The sequence below is a fragment of the Pseudophryne corroboree genome, chromosome 2 (assembly GCF_028390025.1).
Source record: "Pseudophryne corroboree isolate aPseCor3 chromosome 2, aPseCor3.hap2, whole genome shotgun sequence".
In the NCBI taxonomy this organism is placed as follows: Eukaryota; Metazoa; Chordata; class Amphibia; order Anura; family Myobatrachidae; genus Pseudophryne; species Pseudophryne corroboree.
Window position 1 is genome coordinate 1,007,771,773 of NC_086445.1, and position 20,235 is coordinate 1,007,792,007.

Below are 20,235 nucleotides of genomic sequence, written 5' to 3' on the forward strand. Positions count from 1 at the left end.
AGCATGACCACTTTCCACGTGAGATATTTTAAATCCACGGTTTTGAGTGGCTCAAACCAAAGTGACTTTAGGAAACCCAACACCACGTTGAGGTCCCACGGTGCCACTGGAGGCACAAAAGGAGGCTGAATATGCAGCACTCCCTTGACAAATGTCTGAACTTCAGGCAGTGAAGCCAGTTCCCTTTGGAAGAAAATCGACAGAGCCGAAATCTGGACCTTAATGGAACCCAGTTTTAGGCCCATAGTCACCCCTGACTGTAGGAAGTGCAGAAATCGACCTAGCTGGAATTCCTCCGTTGGGGCCTTCCTGGCCTCACACCACGCAACATATTTTCGCCATATGCGGTGATAATGTTGTACGGTTACATCTTTTCTAGCTTTAATGAGCGTAGGAATGACTTCCTCCGGAATACCCTTTTCTTTGAGGATCCGGTGTTCAACCGCCATGCCGTCAAACGCAGCCGCGGTAAGTCTTGGAACAGACAGGGCCCCTGCAGCAGCAGGTCCTGTCTGAGCGGCAGAGGCCATGGGTCCTCTGAGATTAATTCTTGAAGTTCCGGGTACCAAGACCTTCTTGGCCAATCTGGAACAATGAGAATAGTTCTTACTCCTCTTTTCCTTATTATCCTCAGTACCTTGGGTATGAGAGGAAGAGGAGGGAACACATAAACCGACCGGTACACCCACGGTGTCACTAGAGCGTCCACAGCTATCGCCTGAGGGTCTCTTGACCTGGCGCAATATTTTTCTAGCTTTTTGTTTAAGCGGGACGCCATCATGTCCACCTGTGGCCTTTCCCAACGTTTACAATCAGTTGGAAGACTTCTGGATGAAGTCCCCACTCTCCCGGGTGGATGTCGTGCCTGCTGAGGAAGTCTGCTTCCCAGTTGTCCACTCCCGGAATGAACACTGCTGACAGTGCTAACACGTGATTTTCCGCCCATCGGAGAATCCTTGTGGCTTCTGCCATCGCCGTCCTGCTTCTTGTGCCGCCCTGTCGATTTACATGGGCGACTGCCGTGATGTTGTCTGACTGGATCAGAACCGGCTGGTTTTGAAGCAGGGGCTTTGCCTGACTTAGGGCATTGTAAATGGCCCTCAGTTCCAGAACATTTATGTGTAGGGAAGTCTCCTGACTTGACCAAAGTCCTTAGAAGTTTCTTCCCCGTGTGACTGCTCCCCAGCCCCGAAGGCTGGCATCCGTGGTCACCAGGACCCAGTCCTGTATGCCGAATCTGCGGCCCTCTCTGAGATGAGCACTCTGCAGCCACCACAGCAGAGACACCCTGGTCCTTGGAGACAGGGTTATCAACCGATGCATTTGAAGATGCGATCCGGACCATTGGTCCAACAGGTCCCACTGAAAGGTTCTGGCATGGAACCTGCCGAATGGAATCGCTTCGTAGGAAGCTACCATCTTTCCCAGGACTCGCGTGCAATGATGCACCGACACCTGTTTTGGTTTCAGGAGGCCTCTGACTAGAGATGACAGCTCCTTGGCTTTCTCCTCTGGGAGAAACACTTTTTTCTGGACTGTGTCCAGAATCATCCCCAGGAACAGTAGACGTGTCGCCGGAACCAGCTGAGACTTTGGAATATTCAGAATCCAACCGTGCTGGTGTAGCACCTCCTGAGATAATGCTACGCCTACCAACAACTGCTCTCTGGACCTCGCCCTTATCAGGAGATCGTCCAAGTATGGGATAATTAAAACTCCCTTTTTCAGAAGGAGTATCATCATTTCGGCCATTACCTTGGTAAAGACCCTCGGTGCCGTGGACAGGCCGTACGGCAACGTCTGGAATTGGTAATGACAATCCTGTACCACAAATCTGAGGTACTCCTGGTGAGGATGGTAAATGGGGACATGCAGGTAAGCATCATTGATGTCCAGAGATACCATGTAATCTCCCTCGTCCAGGCTTGCAATAACCGCCCTGAGCGATTCATCTTGAACTTGAATTTTCTTAAATATGTGTTCAAGGATTTTAAATTTAAAATGGGTCTCACCGAACCGTCCGGTTTCGGTACCACAAACATTGTGGAATAGTAACCCCGTCCTTGTTGAAGTAGGGGCACCTTGACTATCACCTGCTGGGAATACAGCTTGTGAATTGCCTCTAACACAGCCTCCCTTTCTGAAGGAGTCGTTGGTAAGGCAGATTTGAGGAAACGGCGGGGGGGGGGGGGGGGTGTCTCGTATTCCAGCCTGTACCCCTGAGATACCACTTGAAGGATCCAGGGATCTACCTGTGAGCGAGCACACTGATTGCTGAAGTTTTTGAGATGGCCCCCACCGTACCTGGCTCTGCCTGTTGAGCCCCAGCGTCATGCGGCGGACTTAGCAGAAGAAGCGGGGGAGGACTTTTGTTCCTGGGAAGTGGCTGTATGCTGCAGATTTTTTCCCCTACCTCTGCCTCTGGGCAGAAAGGACGCGCCTCTACCGCGTCTGCTCTTTTGGGGGCGAAAGGACTGCACCTGATAATACGGTGCTCTCTTTGGTTGTGAGGGGACATGTGGCAAAAATGCTGATTTCCCAGCTGTTGCTGTGGACACTAAGTCCGAAAGACCATCCCCGAACAGCTCCTCACCCTTATAAGGCAAAACTTCCATGTGCCTTTTAGAATCTGCATCACCTGTCCACTGCCGGGTCCATAACCCTCTCCTGGCAGAAATGGACAGTGCACTTATTTTAGATGCCAGCCGGCAAATATCCCTCTGTGCATCTCTTATGTAGAAGACAGCGTCTTTAATATGCTCTACGTTTAGCAATATAGTGTCCCTGTCTAGGGTGTCAATGTTTTCTGACAGGGAGTCTGACCATGCAGCTGCAGCACTGCACATCCATGCTGAGGCAATAGCTGGTCTCAGTATAATACCAGTGTGTATATATAGCTTTCTGGAGAGCCTCCTGCTTTCTGTCAGCAGGTTCCTTTAGGGCGGCCGTATCCTGGGACGGCAGTGCCACCTTTTTTGCTAAGCGCGTAAATGCTTTATCCACCCTAGGGGGTGTTTCCCAACGTGACCTATCCTCTGGCGGGAAAGGGTACGCCATTAGTAATTTTTTTGAAATTACCAATTTTTTATCGGGGGAAGCCCACGCTAGTTCACACGCTTCATTTAATTCTTCAGAAGGGGGAAAAACTACTGGTAGTTTTTTCTCCCCAAACATAATACCCTTTTTTGTGGTACCTGGGGTCACCTCAGAAATGTGTAAAACATTTTTCATTGCCTCAATCATATAACGAGTGGCCCTATTGGACATTACATTAGTCTCTTCGTCGTCGACACTGGTATCAGTATCCGTGTCGACATTTGTGTCTGCCATCTGAAGTAGCGGGCGTTTTAGAGCCCCTGATGACTTTTGAGACGTCTGGGCAGGCACGGGCTGAGAAGCCAGCTGCCCCGCATTTGGCATGTCGTCAAATTTTTTATGTAAGGAGTCGACACTTTCGCGTAATTCCTTCCACAAGTCCATCCACTCAGGTGTCTGCCCCGCGGGGGGTGACAACACATTTACAGGCACCTGCTCCTCCTCCACATAAGTCTCCTCATCAAACATGTCGACACAGCCGTACCGACACACCGCACACACACAGGGAATGCTCTGACAGAAGACAGGACCCCACAAAGCCCTTTGGGGAGACAGAGAGAGTATGCCAGCACACACCAGAGCGCTATATAAATCAGGGATTAACTAAATTATATCCCCTTATAGCTGCTATATGTATATTGCGCCTAAATTTAGTGCCCCCCCTCTCTTTTTTACCCTTTTCTGTAGTGTAGACTGCAGGGGAGAGCCAGGGAGCTTCCTTCCAGCGGAGCTGTGAGGGAGAAATGGCGCCAGTGTGCTGAGGGAGATAGCTCCGCCCCTTTTTCGGCGGACTTTTCTCCCGCTTTTTTATGGATTCTGGCAGGGGTATTTATCACATATATAGCCTCTGGGGCTATATATTGTGATATATTTGCCAGCCAAGGTGTTTTTATTGCTTCTCAGGGCGCCCCCCCCCCCCCCCCCAGCGCCCTGCACCCTCAGTGACCGGAGTGTGAAGTGTGTATGAGGAGCAATGGCGCACAGCTGCAGTGCTGTGCGCTACCTTGGTGAAGACTGATGTCTTCTGCCGCCGATTTTCCGGATTCTTCTTGCTTCTGGCTCTGTAAGGAGGCCGGCGGCGCGGCTCCAGGACCGAACATCAATGGCCGGTTCCATGCGGTCGATCCCTCTGGAGCTAATGGTGTCCTGTAGCCTAAGAAGCCCAAGCTACCACCAGTTAGGTAGGTTCGCTTCTTCTCCCGTTAGTCCCTCGCTGCAGTGAGTCTGTTGCCAGCAGATCTCACTGTAAAATAAAAAAACTAAAATATACTTTCTCTCTAGGAGCTCAGGAGAGCCCCTAGTGTGCATCCAGCTCAGCCGGGCACAGGATTCTAACTGAGGTCTGGAGGAGGGTCATAGTGGGAGGAGCCAGTGCACACCAGGTAGTCCTAAATCTTTCTTAGCTGTGCCCAGTCTCCTGCGGAGCCGCTATTCCCCATGGTCCTTACGGAGTCCCCAGCATCCACTAGGACGTCAGAGAAACTTACAAATACATACCTCCCAACATGACCCTCTCCAGGAGGGACACAATACTCTGCTCCTGGACATCTCTTAATGTATGATTGCCATCACCTGTGCTGAATTAGTTCATTGATAAGAGGTTTCAGCACAGGCGCCAGCAATCATACATTAAGAGAAAAGTCCAGGAGCAGAACACTGTGTCCCTCCTAGAATGGGTCATGTTGGGAGGTATGCAAATAGGGTAGTCCAAAAAACCATAACTTTTGGCAGAATCACATCACTTCCGCAGCAAACAGGTGGAATAAGGCAGGGCCTAGTCTTACATGGACTAAAGATGAAATGAGGAGGAGCCAGATGAGACAACTGAGAGCACCTAGCCCTGAGTTCAGTACCTGGACAGAGGTTTAATCCCTTTATGGTACCGATTGGAATTTGAAGAAAATCTAAAACCATTGCATTTCTTGGTCCAGTTTAGGTTAATGCAGTACATTAACAGAATCACCATTTAAGTCTGACAACTTCATCCAAATAAACTGTACCTTAATATACTGTTCGGTATCTCTGGCACGACAACTCTGCGTTTGCAGGCAAGGAGGTCCTGCTCAGTAGCAATTTGACTGCGAGGTGCATTCGAATGCATTTGGCGAACACCCTCAACCTGTCCACTGCGCCTCAGGCCGATATTTGGAGATAAGACATCTAAAAACACGAAGCACATACAGTATATATTAATGAAGACCAGTACAGTAAAGGTGTCCAGTACAAATATCTTTTAGTACTATTAACTGGTTTAAATTATAGTGGACATTAGAGCTTAAATTTTGTGGCATCATTTAAAGTGGTTCTGTCATTCAGTTTTGTAACTTCCAGCATTGAAGACACAGCCAGAGGGACTGCCTTACTACAATGTACAGCTAGTATAAAAATAGGATTTTAATTACCTACCGGTAAATCCTTTTCTCGTAGTCCGTAGAGGATACTGGGGTCCACATTAGTACCATGGGGTATAGATGGGTCCACTAGAATCCTTGGGCACTTTAAGAAATCAAGTGTGCACTGGCTCCTCCCTCTATGCCCCTCCTACCAGACTCGGTCTAGAAACTGTGCCTGAGGAGACTGACATATCCTGAGGAAGGATGTAACAGAAACAGTGGCAAGATCCGAACAGCACACACAAACAAGAGGAAAGCCAAGCTAACCAAACCTGAACAGCTGCAGCAACAGCTGAACCAACAACAATACTTAACCAAGTAACAGTGCAAATAACACGAAGCACTGGGTGGGCGCCCAGTATCCTCTACGGACTACGAGAAAAGGATTTACCGGTAGGTAATTAAAATCCTATTTTCTCTTGCGTCCTAGAGGATACTGGGGTCCACATTAGTACCATGGGGATGTACCAAAGCTCCCAAATCGGGTGGGAGAGTGCTGAGGTTCCTGCAGAACTGATTGACCAAACTGAAGGTCCTGAGCGGCCAAAGTATTGAACTTGTAGAACGTGTTCGACCCTGTGTTGCAAAGCAGACACACCCCGGGCAGCCGCCCAGGAAGAACCCACCGATCTAGTAGAGTGGGCCTTTACTTTAGGAACTGGCAATCCTGCCGTAACCTGCTGAATAGTACACCTGATCCAGCGAGCAAGAGACTGCTTTGAAGCAGGACAACCAATTTTCTTGGGATCATAGAGCACAAACAGCAAGTCATATTTTCTGTGACGGGCTGTCCGTTTCACATAGATTTTAAAAGCCATCACAACATCCAAGGACTATGAGGTAGCCGAGGTGTCTGTGAGCACCGGAACCACAATAGGTTGGTTGATATGAAACGCAGACACCACCTTAGGAAGAAATTGCTGACGCGTTCCGAGTTCAGCTCTATCTTCATGAAAAATCAAATAGAGGCTCTTGTGAGACAACGCCCCCAGTTCCGATACGCCCCTTGCTGAAGCTAAGGCCAACAGTGTAACAGTCTTCCATATAACAAATTTAACGTCAAACTCCTGTAAAGGCTCAAACCATTCTGATTGTAGAAACTGCACCACCACGTTGAGATCCCAAGGTGCCGTGGGAGGCACAAAGGGCGGTTGGATGTGCAGAACACCCTTCAAGAACGTCTGAGCCTCAGGGAGGGTAGCCAATTGTTTCTGGAAGAAAATGGATAAGGCTGAAATCTGGACTTTCAAGGAGCCCAAAAGTAGGCCCACATCCACACCTGACTGTAGAAAAAGGAGGAAACGGCCCAGGTTAAGTTCCACTGTAGGAAATGTGTGTAGTTTTTCCAAATACGGTGGTAGTGTTTAGACGATACCCCTTTCCTGGCTTGGATCAGGGTTGGAATAACCATGTCCGGGATCCCCTTCTGGGCTAGAATTTGACGCTCAACCTTCATGCCGTCAAACGAAGCCGTGGTAAGTCTTGATAGACAAAAGGCCCCTGTTGTAGAAGATCCTCGCGAAGAGGCAGAGGCCAAGGGTCTTCTAGGAGCATCTCCAGTAGATACGCGTACCAGTCAGGATCAATGAGAATTGTTTGAAATTTTTCCCTTTTTATTCTTTTGAGACTTCTTGGGATCAATGGAAGAGGTGGAAACACGTAAACCATGAAGTCACCAGAGCATCCACCGGCAATGCTTGTGGGTCCCTCGACCTGGAACAATACCGTTTGAGCTTCTTGTTGAGACGAGAGGCCATCATGTCTATTTGTGGAGTCCCCCACATACGTGACAAGGACTCGAACACCTGCAGGTGAAGTCCCCACTCTCCTGGGTGGAGGTCGTGTCTGCTGAGGAAGTTCACTTCCCAGTTGTCAACTCACGGAATGAAGATTACAGACAGCGCCACTGCGTGACTTTCTGGCCAGAGGAGAATTCTCGTTACCTCTGACATTGCTGCTCTGCTCTTCGTTCCGCGCTGTCGGTTTATGTACGTTACCGCCGTCACATTATCCGACTGAACTTGTATGGCTTGATCTTGAAGAAGATGCGATGCCTGTAGAAGTGCGTTGCATTTGGCCCTTAGTTCCAGAACGTTGATCAGAAGAATGGTTTCCAGACTTGACCATTTTCCTTGGAACTGTTCCCCCTGGGTGACTGCTCCCCAACCTCTGAGGTTTGCGTCTGTGGTTAGCAGAATCCAATTCTGAATTCTGAACCTTCAACACTCGGTCAGGTGAGAAGTCTGAAGCCACCATAGAAGAGAAATCCTGGCTTTTGGCGACAAACGTATCCTCTGGTGCATGTGAAGATGCGATCCGAGCCATTTGTCCAACAGATCCAGCTGGAAGGGTCTTTGCATGAAACCTTCCGTACTGCAGAGCCTCGTAAAAGGCAACCATCTTCCCCAGAAGGTGAATGCATAGATGCACCAATATCTGGGTTGGCTTTAAACCATACCGCACCATCGATTGGATTACCATGGCCTTTTCCTATGGAAAGAATACCTTCTGTGCCTCCGAATCCAGTATCATCCCCAGGAACGGAAAAGCCTCCGTGTCGGTTCCAGGTGGGATTTTGGCAGGTTCAGAATCCACCAGTGATCTTGGAGTAGTCAGGTTGAGAGGGCAATGATGTCCAACAACCTTTCCCTAGATGGTGCTTTGATCAGCAGGTCATCCAGGTATGGTATTATGTTCACTCCCTGCTTGCGGAGAAGAAACGTCATCTCTGCCATTACCTTGGTGAACACAATCGGTGCCTTGAAAGTTACAGTCCTGTAATGCAAATCGTAGGCAAGCCTGATGAGGCGGCAAAATCGGGATATGAAGGTATGCATCCTTGATTTCCAGAGACACCAGAAATTCTCCCTCCTCCAGACCTGAGATCACCGCTCTCAGAGACTCCATCCTGAACTTGAACCACCTTAAGTACGGGTTCAGTGACTTTAAAATGGGCATTACCGAACCATCCGTTTTCGGTACCACAAACAGGTTGGAGTAATAACCTTTGTTTTGTAGGTGAAGTGGAACTGGGACAATGACCTGAGATTGTACCAGCTTCTGGATTTCTGCCTGCAAAATCAGACCTGCTTCTGGAGAAGCTGGTGTGCCCGATTTGAAGAATCTGTGAGGTGGGAGTTCCTGGAACTCCAGTCTGTATCCCTGGGCGATAAGGTCTTTGACCCAGGAATCCTGGCATGATGTTGCCCAAATTTGACTGGAGTAACGTAACCGGGCTCCCACCTGCCTGTCTCCCAGGCAGTGCGGTCCACCGTCATGCTGAAGGCTTTGAGGAAGCAGAACCGGAGGTCTGTTCCCGAGAACCTGCAGCTGCTGGTTATCTGGGTTTACCTCTATTAACTTTGAAGGCAGTAGAAGAACCTTTGAATTTCGTTCTCTGAAAGGACTGCAGAGTTGGAGCAGAGTAGGTTTGCCTAGCTGGGGGTGCTGCGGAAGGGAAGGTACGGAGACTTACCCGCCGTAGCCTTGGACATCCACGTATCCAGTTCATCTTCAAAAAGGACCTCACCTGTGAATGGTAGGCTTTTCACGCCTTTCCTGGAATCCGCAGTCTATTTGCGTAACCACAAGCCTCTGCGTGCTCTGTGGTGTGTGCATTGAGCAAACCAATTTCCTTTTAGGCCTCCACCATAAAGGTAGCAGAGTCCTGAATATGCAGTAGGAGTAAAATTATCTCCTCCCTGGGTAAGGAATCTAATCTGTCAATTAGGTTACCTGACTACTTAGCAATGGCCTTCGTGATCCATGCACAATGGGTCTCTGGGCCACCCCAGCAGCAATACAGGTTGAGTATCCCTTATCCAAAATTCAAAGTCACACATTTTTGGTTTCCCTACTGAGATAATGACACATATACATACGTCCGTAGTGGATGCTGGGGACTCCATAAGGACCATGGGGATAGACGGGCTTCGCAGGAGACATGGGCACTTTAAGAAAGACTTTAGGATTTGGGTGTGCACTGGCTCCTCCCTCTATGCCCCTCCTCCAGACCTCAGTTAGAGAAACTGTGCCCAGAGGAGACGGACAGTACAAGGAAAGGATTTTTGTTAAACCAATGGCAAGATTCATACCAGCCCACACCAATCACACCGTACAACTTGTGATAAACTAACCAGTTAACAGTATGAAATTCAACATAGCTTCAGTCGGAAACTGAAAGCAACCATAACATAACCCTTATGTAAGCAAAACTATATACAAGTCTTGCAGAAGTAGTCCGCACTTGGGACGGGCGCCCAGCATCCTCTACGGACTACGAGAAAAAGATTTACCGGTAGGTTTAAAATCTTATTTTCTCTTACGTCCTAGAGGATGCTGGGGACTCCGTAAGGACGATGGGGATTATACCAAAGCTCCCAAACGGGCGGGAGAGTGCGGATGACTCTGCAGCACCGATTGAGCAAACAGGAGGTCCTCCTCAGCCAGGGTATCAAATTTGTAGAATTTTGCAAACGTGTTTGCCCCTGACGAAGTAGCCGCTCGGCACAGCTGTAGTGCCGAGACCCCTCGTGCAGCCGCCCAAGAAGAGCCCACTTTCCTAGTGGAATGGGCCTTAACTGATTTAGGTAACGGCAATCTAGCCGTCGTATGCGCCTGCTGAATCGTGGTACAGATCCAGCGAGCAATAGTCTGCTTTGAAGCAGGAGTGCCAACCTTGTTGGCTGCATACAGGATAAACAGCGCTTCAGTTTTTCTGACTTTGACCGTCCTGGCCACGTAAATTTTCAAAGCCCTGACTACATCCAGAAACTCGGAATCCTCCAAGTCTCGTATAGCCACCGGCACCACAATAAGTTGGTTCATATGAAAGGATGACACCACCTTAGGCAAGAATTGAGGACGGGTCCGAAATTCCGCCCTATCCATATGGAAAACTAGATAGGGGATTTTGTGAGACAAAGCCGCCAATTCTGACACTCGCCTAGCCGAAGCTAAGGCCAACAACATGACCACCTTCCAAGTGAGATATTTTAACTCTACTGTCTGAAGTGGTTCAAACCAGTGCGACTTAAGGAAACTCAAAACCACGTTAAAGGTCCCAAGGCGCCACCGGAGGTACAAAAGGAGGCTGAATATGAAGCACTCCCTTTACAAAAGTTTGTATTTCTGGTAGTGAAGCCAATTCTTTTTGAAAGAAAATGGATAATGCCGAAATCTGAACCTTAATGGAGCCTAATTTTAGGCCCAAATTCACTCCAGTTTGTAGAAAGTGAAGGAAACAGCCCAGATGGAATTCTTCCGTAGGTGCATACCTGGCCTCAAACCAAGCAACATATTTACGCCATATACGGTGATAACGTTTAGCTGTCACGTCCTTCCTAGCCTTTATCAGAGTAGGAATGACCTCATCCGGAATGCCCTTTTCCGCTAGGATCCGGCGTTCAACCGCCATGCCGTCAAACGCAGCCGCGGTAAGTCTTGGAACAGACAGGGCCCCTGTTGCAACAGGTCCTGTCTTAGAGGAAGAGGCCACGGATCTTCTGTGAGCATCTCCTGCAATTCCGGGTACCAGGCCCTTCGTGGCCAATCTGGAACAATGAGAATTGTCCGAACTCCTCCTTTTCTTATTATTCTCAACACCCACGGTGTCACTAGTGCGTCCACCGCTACCGCCTGAGGGTCTCTTGACCTGGCGCAATACCTATGCAGTTTTTTGTTTAGGCGGGACGCCATCATGTCTATCTGGGTCAGGCCCCACTGGCTTGCAATCTGTGTGAAGACTTCCTGATGAAGTCCCCACTCTCCCGGATGCAGGTCGTGCCTGCTGAGGAAGTCTGCTTCCCAGTTGTCCACACCCGGAATGAACACTGCTGATAGGGCGCTTACATGGTTTTCCGCCCAGCGTAGAATCTTTGTGGCTTGCGCCATTGCCACTCTGCTCTTTGTGCCGCCCTGGCGGTTTACATGAGCTACTGCGGTGATGTTGTCTGACTGGATCAGAACTGGTAAGTCGCGAAGCAAAGTCTCCGCTTGACTAAGGGCGTTGAATATGGCCCTTAGCTCCAGGACGTTGATGTGAAGACAAGTCTCCTGAGTTCCTTCCTTGTGTGACTGCACCCCAACCTCGGAGGCTCGCGTCCGTGGTCACCAGGACCCAGTCCTGAATGCCGAATCTGCGGACCTCTAGAAGGTGAGCACTCTGCAGCCACCACAGGAGAGACACCCTGGCCCTGGGGGACAGGGTGATCAACCGATGCATTTGTAGATGCGACCCGTACCATTTGTCCAGTAGGTCCCATTGGAAGGTCCGTGCATGGAACCTGCCGAATGGAATGGCCTCGTAAGATGCCACCACCTATCCCAGGACTCGCGTACAGTGATGCACTGACACCTGTTTTGGTTTCAATAGGTTCCTGACCAAAGTCACGAGTTCTTGAGCCTTTTCTATCGGCAGATACACCCTTTTCTGGTCCGTATCCAGAATCATGCCCAAGAAGGGTAGACGAGTCGTAGGAACCAGCTGCGACTTCGGGATATTGAGAATACAGCCGTGTTGCTTTAACACCTTCAGTGAAAGTGACACGCTGTTCAGTAATTGTTCTCTTGATCTCGCTTTTATGAGGAGATCGTCCAAGTACGGGATAATTGTGACACCTTGCTTGCGCAGGAGCACCATAATTTCCACCATTACCTTGGTGAAAATTCTCCGGGCCATGGAAAGCCCAAACGGCAACGTCTGAAATTGGTAATGACAATCCTGTACCGCAAATCTCAGGTACGCCTGATGAGGTGGATATATGGGAACATGAAGGTATGCATCCTTTATGTCCAGAGATACCATAAAATCTCCCCCTTCCAGGCTGGCGATGACCGCCCTGAGCGATTCCATCTTGAATTTGAACCTTTTCAAGTATAGGTTCAGGGATTTTAAATTTAAAATGGGTCTGACCGAACCGTCCGGTTTCGGGACCACAAACAGGGTTAAGTAATATCACCTGCCCTGTTGAAGCTACAATTTGTCAATTGCATTTAACACTATCTCCCGTTCTTGAGGAGACGTTGGCAGAGCCGATTTGAAAAACCGGCGAGGAGGCACCTCTTCGAATTCCAGTTTGTAACCTAGGGAAACAATTTCTATTGCCCAGGGATCCACCTGTGAGTGGGCACAGATGTGGCTGAAAATTCGAAGACGTGCCCCCACTGGGGCGGACTCCCTTAGTGGAGCCCCAGCGTCATGCGGTGGATTTTGCAGAGGCCGGGGAGGACTTCTGTTCCTGGGAACTAGCTGTGTTGTGCAGCTTTTTCCCTCTGCCCTTACCTCTGGCAAGAAAGGACGATCCACGGCCTTTCTTGTTTCTATTTGATCGAAAGGACTGCATTTGATAATGCAGTGCTTTTTTAGGTTGTGAGGGAATATAAGGTAAAAATTAGATTTGCCTGCGGTAGCAGTGGAGACAAGGTCCGAGAGACCTTCCCCAATTCCTCACCCTTGCAAGGTAAAACCTCCATATGCCTTTTTGAGTCGGCATCACCTGTCCATTGTCGGGTCCTAAGGACTCTTCTAGCCGAGATCGACATAGCGTTGATTCTAGAACCCAATAGACCAATGTCTCTTTGTGCATCTCTCATATATAAGACAGCATCTTTTATATGTCCTAGGTCAATAGGATGGTATCCTTATCCAGGGTATCAATTTCCGCTGATAAGGTATCTGTCCATGCTGCTACAGCACTACACACCCATGCCGACGCAATAGACGGTCTGAGTAAGGTACCTGAATGTGTATAAATGGACTTCAGGGTGCTTGCGATCAGCAGGATCCCTGAGGGTAGCCGTATCTTGGGAAGGCAGCGCTACCTTTTTGGATAAGCGTGTAAAAGCTTTGTCCACCCTAGGGTATGATTCCCACCGTATCCGGTCCGTTGGCGGGAATGGATACGCCATAAGAATCCTTTTGGGAATCTGCAGTTTCTTGTCTGGAGGTTCCCAAGCTTTTTCACATAACTCGTTCAGCTCATGTGAGGGGGGAAAATTTATCTCAGTTTTCTATCCCTTATACATGTGTACCCGTGTGTCAGGGACAGGGGGTTCCTCTGTGATATGCAAAACATCTTTGATTGCAATAATCATATATCGAATACATTTAGCCACCTTTGGCTGTAATTTTGCATCATCATATTCAACATTGGAGTCAGAATTAGTGTCGGTATCCGTGTAAACTATTTGGGATAGTGGGCGCTTTTGGGACCCCGAAGGTCCCTGCGACATAGGTACAGGCATGGGTTAACTCCCTGACTGTTCCCTAGCTTCAGCTTTATCCAATCTTTTGTGCAATAAATTTACATTGGCACTTAAAACATTCCACATATCCATCCAGTCAGGTGTCGGCGCCGTCGACGGCGACACCACATTCATTTGCTCCTCCTCCTCCCTCGAAAAGCCTTCTACCTCAAACAGGTCGACACACATGTACCGACACACCACACACTCAGGGAACCCTCTTATCTGAGGACAGTTCCCCCACAAGGCCCTTAGTGTCCCCCCCCCCCTCCCATTTTACACCCTGTTACTTGAACAGCCGTGTGGAGGTCAGGGCCAGCATCTCTGCAGCTTTCTGTGAAGAGAAAAATGGCGCTGGTGAGAGCTATGCAGCTAAGCCCCGCCCACTACATGGCGCGCTTCAGTCCCGCTCAAAATTCTTTATACTGGCGGGGGTCCCTTAACAAGTGCCTGGGCACTGTTATACTCTATGCCAGTGCTGTTTGAGGCCCCCCATGGTGCCCAGGGCGCTCCCCCTGCGCCCTGCAGTGCCGTGATCAGTGTGGGAGCATTGCCCGCAGCGCGACCGCTACGCTGTACCTCAAACGCTGTCTTCTGCCGTCACTGAAGTCTTCAGATCTTCTCATACTCACCCGGCTTCAATCTTCTGGCTCTGTGAGGAGGGTGATGGTGCGGCTCCGGAACAAGCAGTTAGGCGTACCGTAGTGATCGAACCCTCTGGAGCTAATAGCGCCCAGTAGCCTAAGAAGCAGAGCCCTTGAACTCTTAAGAAGTAGGTCTGCTTCTCTCTCCTCACTCCCACGATGCAGGGAGCCTGTAGCCAGCAGGCCTCCCTGAAAATAATAAACCTAGAGTCTTTTTCTGAGAAACTCAGGAGAGCTCCTCAGTGTGCATCCAGTCTCGCTGGGCACAGAATCTAACTGGAGTCTGGAGGAGGGGCATAGAGGGAGGAGCCAGTTTACACCCATTCAAAGTCTTATAGTGTGCCCAGGTCTCCTGCAGATCCCGTCTATACCCCATGGTTCCTGAAGCATCCCCAGCATCCTCTAGGACGTATGAGAAATATTTTTTTTCTTTTCCAAACATCGATCGGGAATATCATGACCATCAGGGCTTTCATTTTGAAAGCCGGGACAGCCTCCAGGTATACGGGGGGGGGGGGGGGGTTGGAGGTGGCTTGGGAGGGTTAATTTACACTGCCATTGTCTGCAGCTGCTGGAGGGGGGGGGGGGGGGAACCTGCCGTGCTGACCGATCAGCAGCACAGCAATCAGTGGGGGAGAGTGCAGGGAGGCAGAGGGACCTTCCGGTCATTCTGACAGCAGCAGCAGTTTCTATTCCCTGCCGCTGCTAACACTCTCTGACTGGTCGCATCCTGTGCGACCAGGTCAGACAGAGCACAGAGACCATGCCAAGCAAGTGGTTAAGGATGCTGCCCCAGGAACAGGTAAGACTATCTTACGTGACAACCTAGATACCGATGCATCCACAATCTGCGAGTTTTCCCATTTCTTTCTATCTTCCAGAGGAAAGGGAAAAGACAATCAACAGTTTAGGGATCTGAAACTTTTTATCAGGATTAGCCCAAGTTTCTTCAAACAGAGCATTCAAATCCTTTGATTCTGGAAAAGTAGCTGAGGATTTCTTTTTTACATTAAAATAAGATTCCTCCTCTACCTCCGCCACCTTGTCAGGAATGTGCAGGACACCTCTAATAGCTTCTATTAGGGCCTGGATTCCCTGTGACAGGTCTGCACCCCCTGCACTCCCCACTCCCCCGCCCCCACCCACTTCACCTTCCTCTGTGCGTGATGTATCGTCATCAGTATCAGCCTGCATGAGCTGGGCCAGAGTATGGTTTTGTGGTCAAATGGCAGGGGACTGAATCTCTATTCATCAGATCAGCCATAGTCTGTGTTAATTATTGCAGCCCATTCTCAGTATGGGATAATTTAGTAGGAACATTAGATATCATCCCCTTAATGGAATCTAACCATGGGGGTTCCGCCCCACTAGCCTGTGAATGTGCACTATCCTGAGAACGGGGTAGTGAGTCTCCGGGGGAGGACACACACTGTTGTGCAGGAAACACAGTCCCTGGACATGGTAATGTGAAGGCACACACACACCCACAGATAGAAGGTGAACACACAGTTTATCCCACACAGAGCCGCAGGGGGACACAGAAAATGGAGCCAACCACACCACACCCTTGTAGACAAGTAAAAATTAGCTGGGTCGCCACCCTAAGTCCCTTAATAGGGCTTAGTATTCTACAACTCTCACCCCCCTCCCCCTTCTAAGACCCCCTGGTACCGCTGAGGAGACGTGGAGTCTTTTGTGGAGGAGCTGCGCTTCCCTGTGATGCCTTCCAGTTTAAGCTGCAGAGGGAACATGGCGCTGGTGAGCTGCTGGATCCACTCATAGTGAAGCCCCGCTCCCATAATGGTGCACGGCTCACCGTTTTTTTTTATCCTGGCCTGAGGTCTTGTTTGCTTAACAGAGGGTTAGAACCCCTGTTAAGCTATGTAGCCAGTGTGGGTAATCATTGGTGGCTCAGTGCGCCTGCCTCACAGCGGGACACACTGACCGCATGTCCTTCTGAGCCTACCAGAGCGCAGCCTGTATGTCAGCGCTGCGCTCCTACCCTCATGCCGCCATTCCCGCCGGCGACCCGCTAACCGGGACGCCAGCGTTCTACTCACCACTTCTTTCTTCTGGCTCTGTTAGGGATAGCGGCATGCTGCGCGAGGGTACGCTCGCCGTGGTGGGGCTTGCGAATGACTCCCTCAGGAGCTCAGTGTCCTGTCAGCGGAGAAACGGGACTATTAACTCTGTAGGAAGTTGGGCCGTTCTCTCCCCTAAATCCCCCGAAGCAGGCAGGCTGGTGCCACCCAGCAGTGCCTGAAAATAAATGCAGAAAACTCTTCAGGAGCTTCCCTAGCTGTGATCGGCTCCTCCGGGCACATTTTCTAAACAGAGTCTGGTAGCAGGGGCATAGAGGGAGGAGCCAGCACACACTATTGATTTATTTAAGTGCCCAGGGCTCCTAGTGGACCAGTCTATACCCCATGGTACTAATGTGGACCCCAGTATCCTCTAGGTCGTAATAGAAATGAGGGTGATGTCACAATGGTGCATTGGACATTGGCAGGTTTGCAGCTAGAGTAGCCCTAGTATTTATATTTCAGAAGCCGCAACCTCCCCAGCAGATACACTGTAGTGAATGGGGAATATTCATCCCATCATACTGGAACGCTTATACTCAGAAATAAGTGCATACAAATGTTTTCTGAGCAAAGCAATACAGCATAACAAATGTGTAACCCAATATAGCTCAGAAGTCTGAGAAGTGCCATTTTTATAGCTGAAAAGAGCGAGTGTGACATCACTTACTGTATTTCTCACAGTATATAAGGTAACTGATCAGTGGCAGATTTTACCTATGGGCTGCAGTCCAGTAAAATCCACCACGTCAGCTCATGTCAGTGAGCCTGCACTGGCTATACTCTGCCTGGCAGTGATTTCCTATTGGCAGGACAGGCAGTCCCATTGGGAGGGGTTTCCTCCCTCTGAGACTGTCAGAACGGGCTACAATTAGCATAGAGCTGGCGTCCTATAAGAAACCAATACCTGCCCTGCCTCTTGGCATGCCCTAACCGCAGTGCCGGCCCGAGCTTAATTTTTTCGGTAAGCAAATTTAGAATTTAGCTCCCCTTGATGGGATCAAATTTTCAAAGAGGCGTGGTCTCACAAGGAAGGGGCATGGCCACACAACAGTACCAACAGGGGTACAGGGAGACTGTGGGTGACCAGGGAGACTGTGGGTGACCAGGGAGACTGTGGGTGACCAGGGAGACTGTGGGTGACCAGGGAGACTCCGGGTGACCAGGGAGACTCCGGGTGACCAGGGAGACTCCGGGTGACCAGGGAGACTCCGGGTGACCAGGGAGACTCCGGGTGACCAGGGAGACTCCGGGTGACCAGGGAGACTGTGGGTGACTGAGGATGCTGGGGGGCCAGCCTTGCCTAACTGGTTTCTACTGGCTGCTGCAGTCCGTAGAAGCCAGGGCTTTATGTGCATGCGCCTGTCCCGGTGCCTGTCAGCTAGAGGGGGGAGATTTAACAGAACCCCTCCCACTCTTGCACTCTGATTGGTGAATGAGCAGCACTATCCGACAATCATCATGCAACTGCGGTTGCAAACTACTTAGCGTTGTCTAAGAAGCAACACATTTAGAGAAGCTGTGAATGCACGTCACTGTATAATGTCGTGTGTGCGTCCTCCTATTGATCAGCCATTGCAGACTGCATGCGCAGAAAGACATTTTTATGTAAAAAGGCTGAAAGAAAACCATTTTTACAGACCTCTTCTTGCATCTACTACGGGCGACCGTAGCGGAGGATTCTGATCTTGTAAATTTCTGATCATCCCATCCAGAATGCTTGGCTCCTGGCGCTGCTGCTGATCAAGGTTTGCTTGCTGGCTAATCACCTGCTCCACTATATCACCATCAGCTTTTAAAGTAAAGAGAAGATAGTTAATATTTTTCATATCAAATTTAGAGTGATCATTAACCACCACAGCCGAAAGTCAAGGTCAAAGGTCCCACCCCGTGTCCTCCTCATTCATGCAAACGGGAAATTTGCAGACACCACTACTGACACAGGCAAGAATTTTCTTCTGTACTCCAGAGGAAGTCCTACTGTAGTATTACTGAAGAGATGCACACATCCATCTGGGCCTAATACTTCTCAATGAAATGGACAGGCAATGACACTTATATAGGCAATAACCCCCACATGTTTATAACCTCTATACTCATTAATAGCCCCCTTTCTGCTAACACCAAGGAGCTGAGGTACTTTCTCAGTCTGAAACAGCCCCTTCAGACACTGTCACTACCCTTGACTGAAAGGAGGTAGATGGTTTATAGGGAACACAATGGGGTCTTCCTTCCACCAGTGCTCAGTCTCCTGTCTTCAAAATGGCAAACCACCATCTGTACCAAAACTACTGCCAAAACAAGAAACTGCCTGAATCACACATAATGGGCGCTATTCAAATGATATATCACGCCTAATCTCCTTTCTAAAGTGATCCCTGTTACCGCGCCCGTAGTAATCAGGTTTAGCTGCCCGTTAACAGAAACAGAACGGGTGTGGAAGGGGGGTTAATAGAGTTAAATAGCGCCCAATGAATGCTGACCCAACCCATAAAAAAGAAACCAACCCCCAAACCTGGTAGAACCAGCACTGACCTCTTCCTCCCCACCACAACAATTACTGCACATGGGGGCTTTGTGCCAATTTACAGCAGGTTTCAAATCCAAATAACATTTGTCTTTATGCCAGAACCCTTAACTCTATGGCATAATACACAGGAGAACTAGCAGATTAAGATGTGGGGTAATAGTCAGCGGTTACTCAACCACTAGAAGAATAATATTTAAATTACCTATTTTTAGTGCACTGGTAAGGTACAAGAAACCAGACCTATTTCTCTACCAGTCCCCACCCCAAATTTTATTTTTCCTTGGCAGACTGAAATCTTTAGTCCCATTCCTAGATGTGAAATTTAGAGTGGTCACTCAGGTAATCAAACACTTTTTTTATGTGGGCTGTACTATTAAACGAACATGGATGAGGCAAAACACAATATTGTATGAAGCCAGAAAATAGCTTCTATATGAAAGATTCCTACGTGTCTCCATATATGCTAGCTGAGGAACCAACTGTTCTTCTGTACACTTCTCTCTCCCGGGCACCAGACGCTGATATTTAGTTGGATGAGGATTTCCATCAACATCTACCAAAAATGGTGGTGGCATCAGGTGGGGAGCCTGTTGGGTTTGCTCATCAAGGACAAACCGTTTTGCATCATAAGCTAGTGGTCTGTAGTCCGTGTGGAAGAACATCTGCTCTGGAATCTAGAATAAAATAATGTATTGTAAGTCCACTTATTGCAATTATTGCAGAGGTTCCCAAGCGCGGTCCTCAAGGCACCCCAACGGTTCTGGTTTTAAATGCATCCATGCTTGGCCGCAGGTGACTTAATTAGCACATTAGTCAATTTGATTTAACCATCTGTGCTGAGCCATGGTAACCTAAAACCTGGACTGTTGGGGTGCCTTGAGGACCGCGTTTGGGAACCTCTGAATTATTGATCAAACATAACACAGTAGGGGCAATTAAAGTTCGAAAGTGGAAATATGTACAAGTACAGTTTTTGTATGGTAGCTGGATTGCCAATGGAAGGACGCTATCTTTTGAGTTAAGGACTATGGGGTATATGCAATTGCGGTTGAATTTCGGCTGGAATTCGACCGTTTTTTAATTCGACAGTCAGACACCCTCCCGCCGGTACCCGAATTCGACATATTCAATAAAACACGGATTCGACAGTCCCGCTGTCGAAAAACGGACCAATTGACTATAGTGTGCGTCCTGGATTCGACATCATGGACGGCACAGAAGTGTTTAAAAAACCCTGAAAAAAAAAT

At 49.1% G+C, this 20,235-nt stretch overlaps 1 protein-coding gene across 2 annotated transcripts in view; it reads right to left on the bottom strand.

Annotated features, from left to right (window-relative positions):
• Positions 1-20,235, bottom strand: part of BRWD1 (bromodomain and WD repeat domain containing 1) — a 403,503-nt gene that overhangs the window by 194,320 nt on the left and 188,948 nt on the right. For both annotated transcript variants that reach the window (XM_063956583.1, XM_063956584.1), the window contains exons 17-19: positions 19,437-19,662; positions 18,101-18,250; positions 5,097-5,256 (exon numbers count right to left, since the gene is read on the bottom strand). In XM_063956583.1, the coding sequence (XP_063812653.1) occupies positions 5,097-5,256; positions 18,101-18,250; positions 19,437-19,662 (536 nt within the window). The remainder of the gene's footprint in view (positions 1-5,096; positions 5,257-18,100; positions 18,251-19,436; positions 19,663-20,235) is intronic.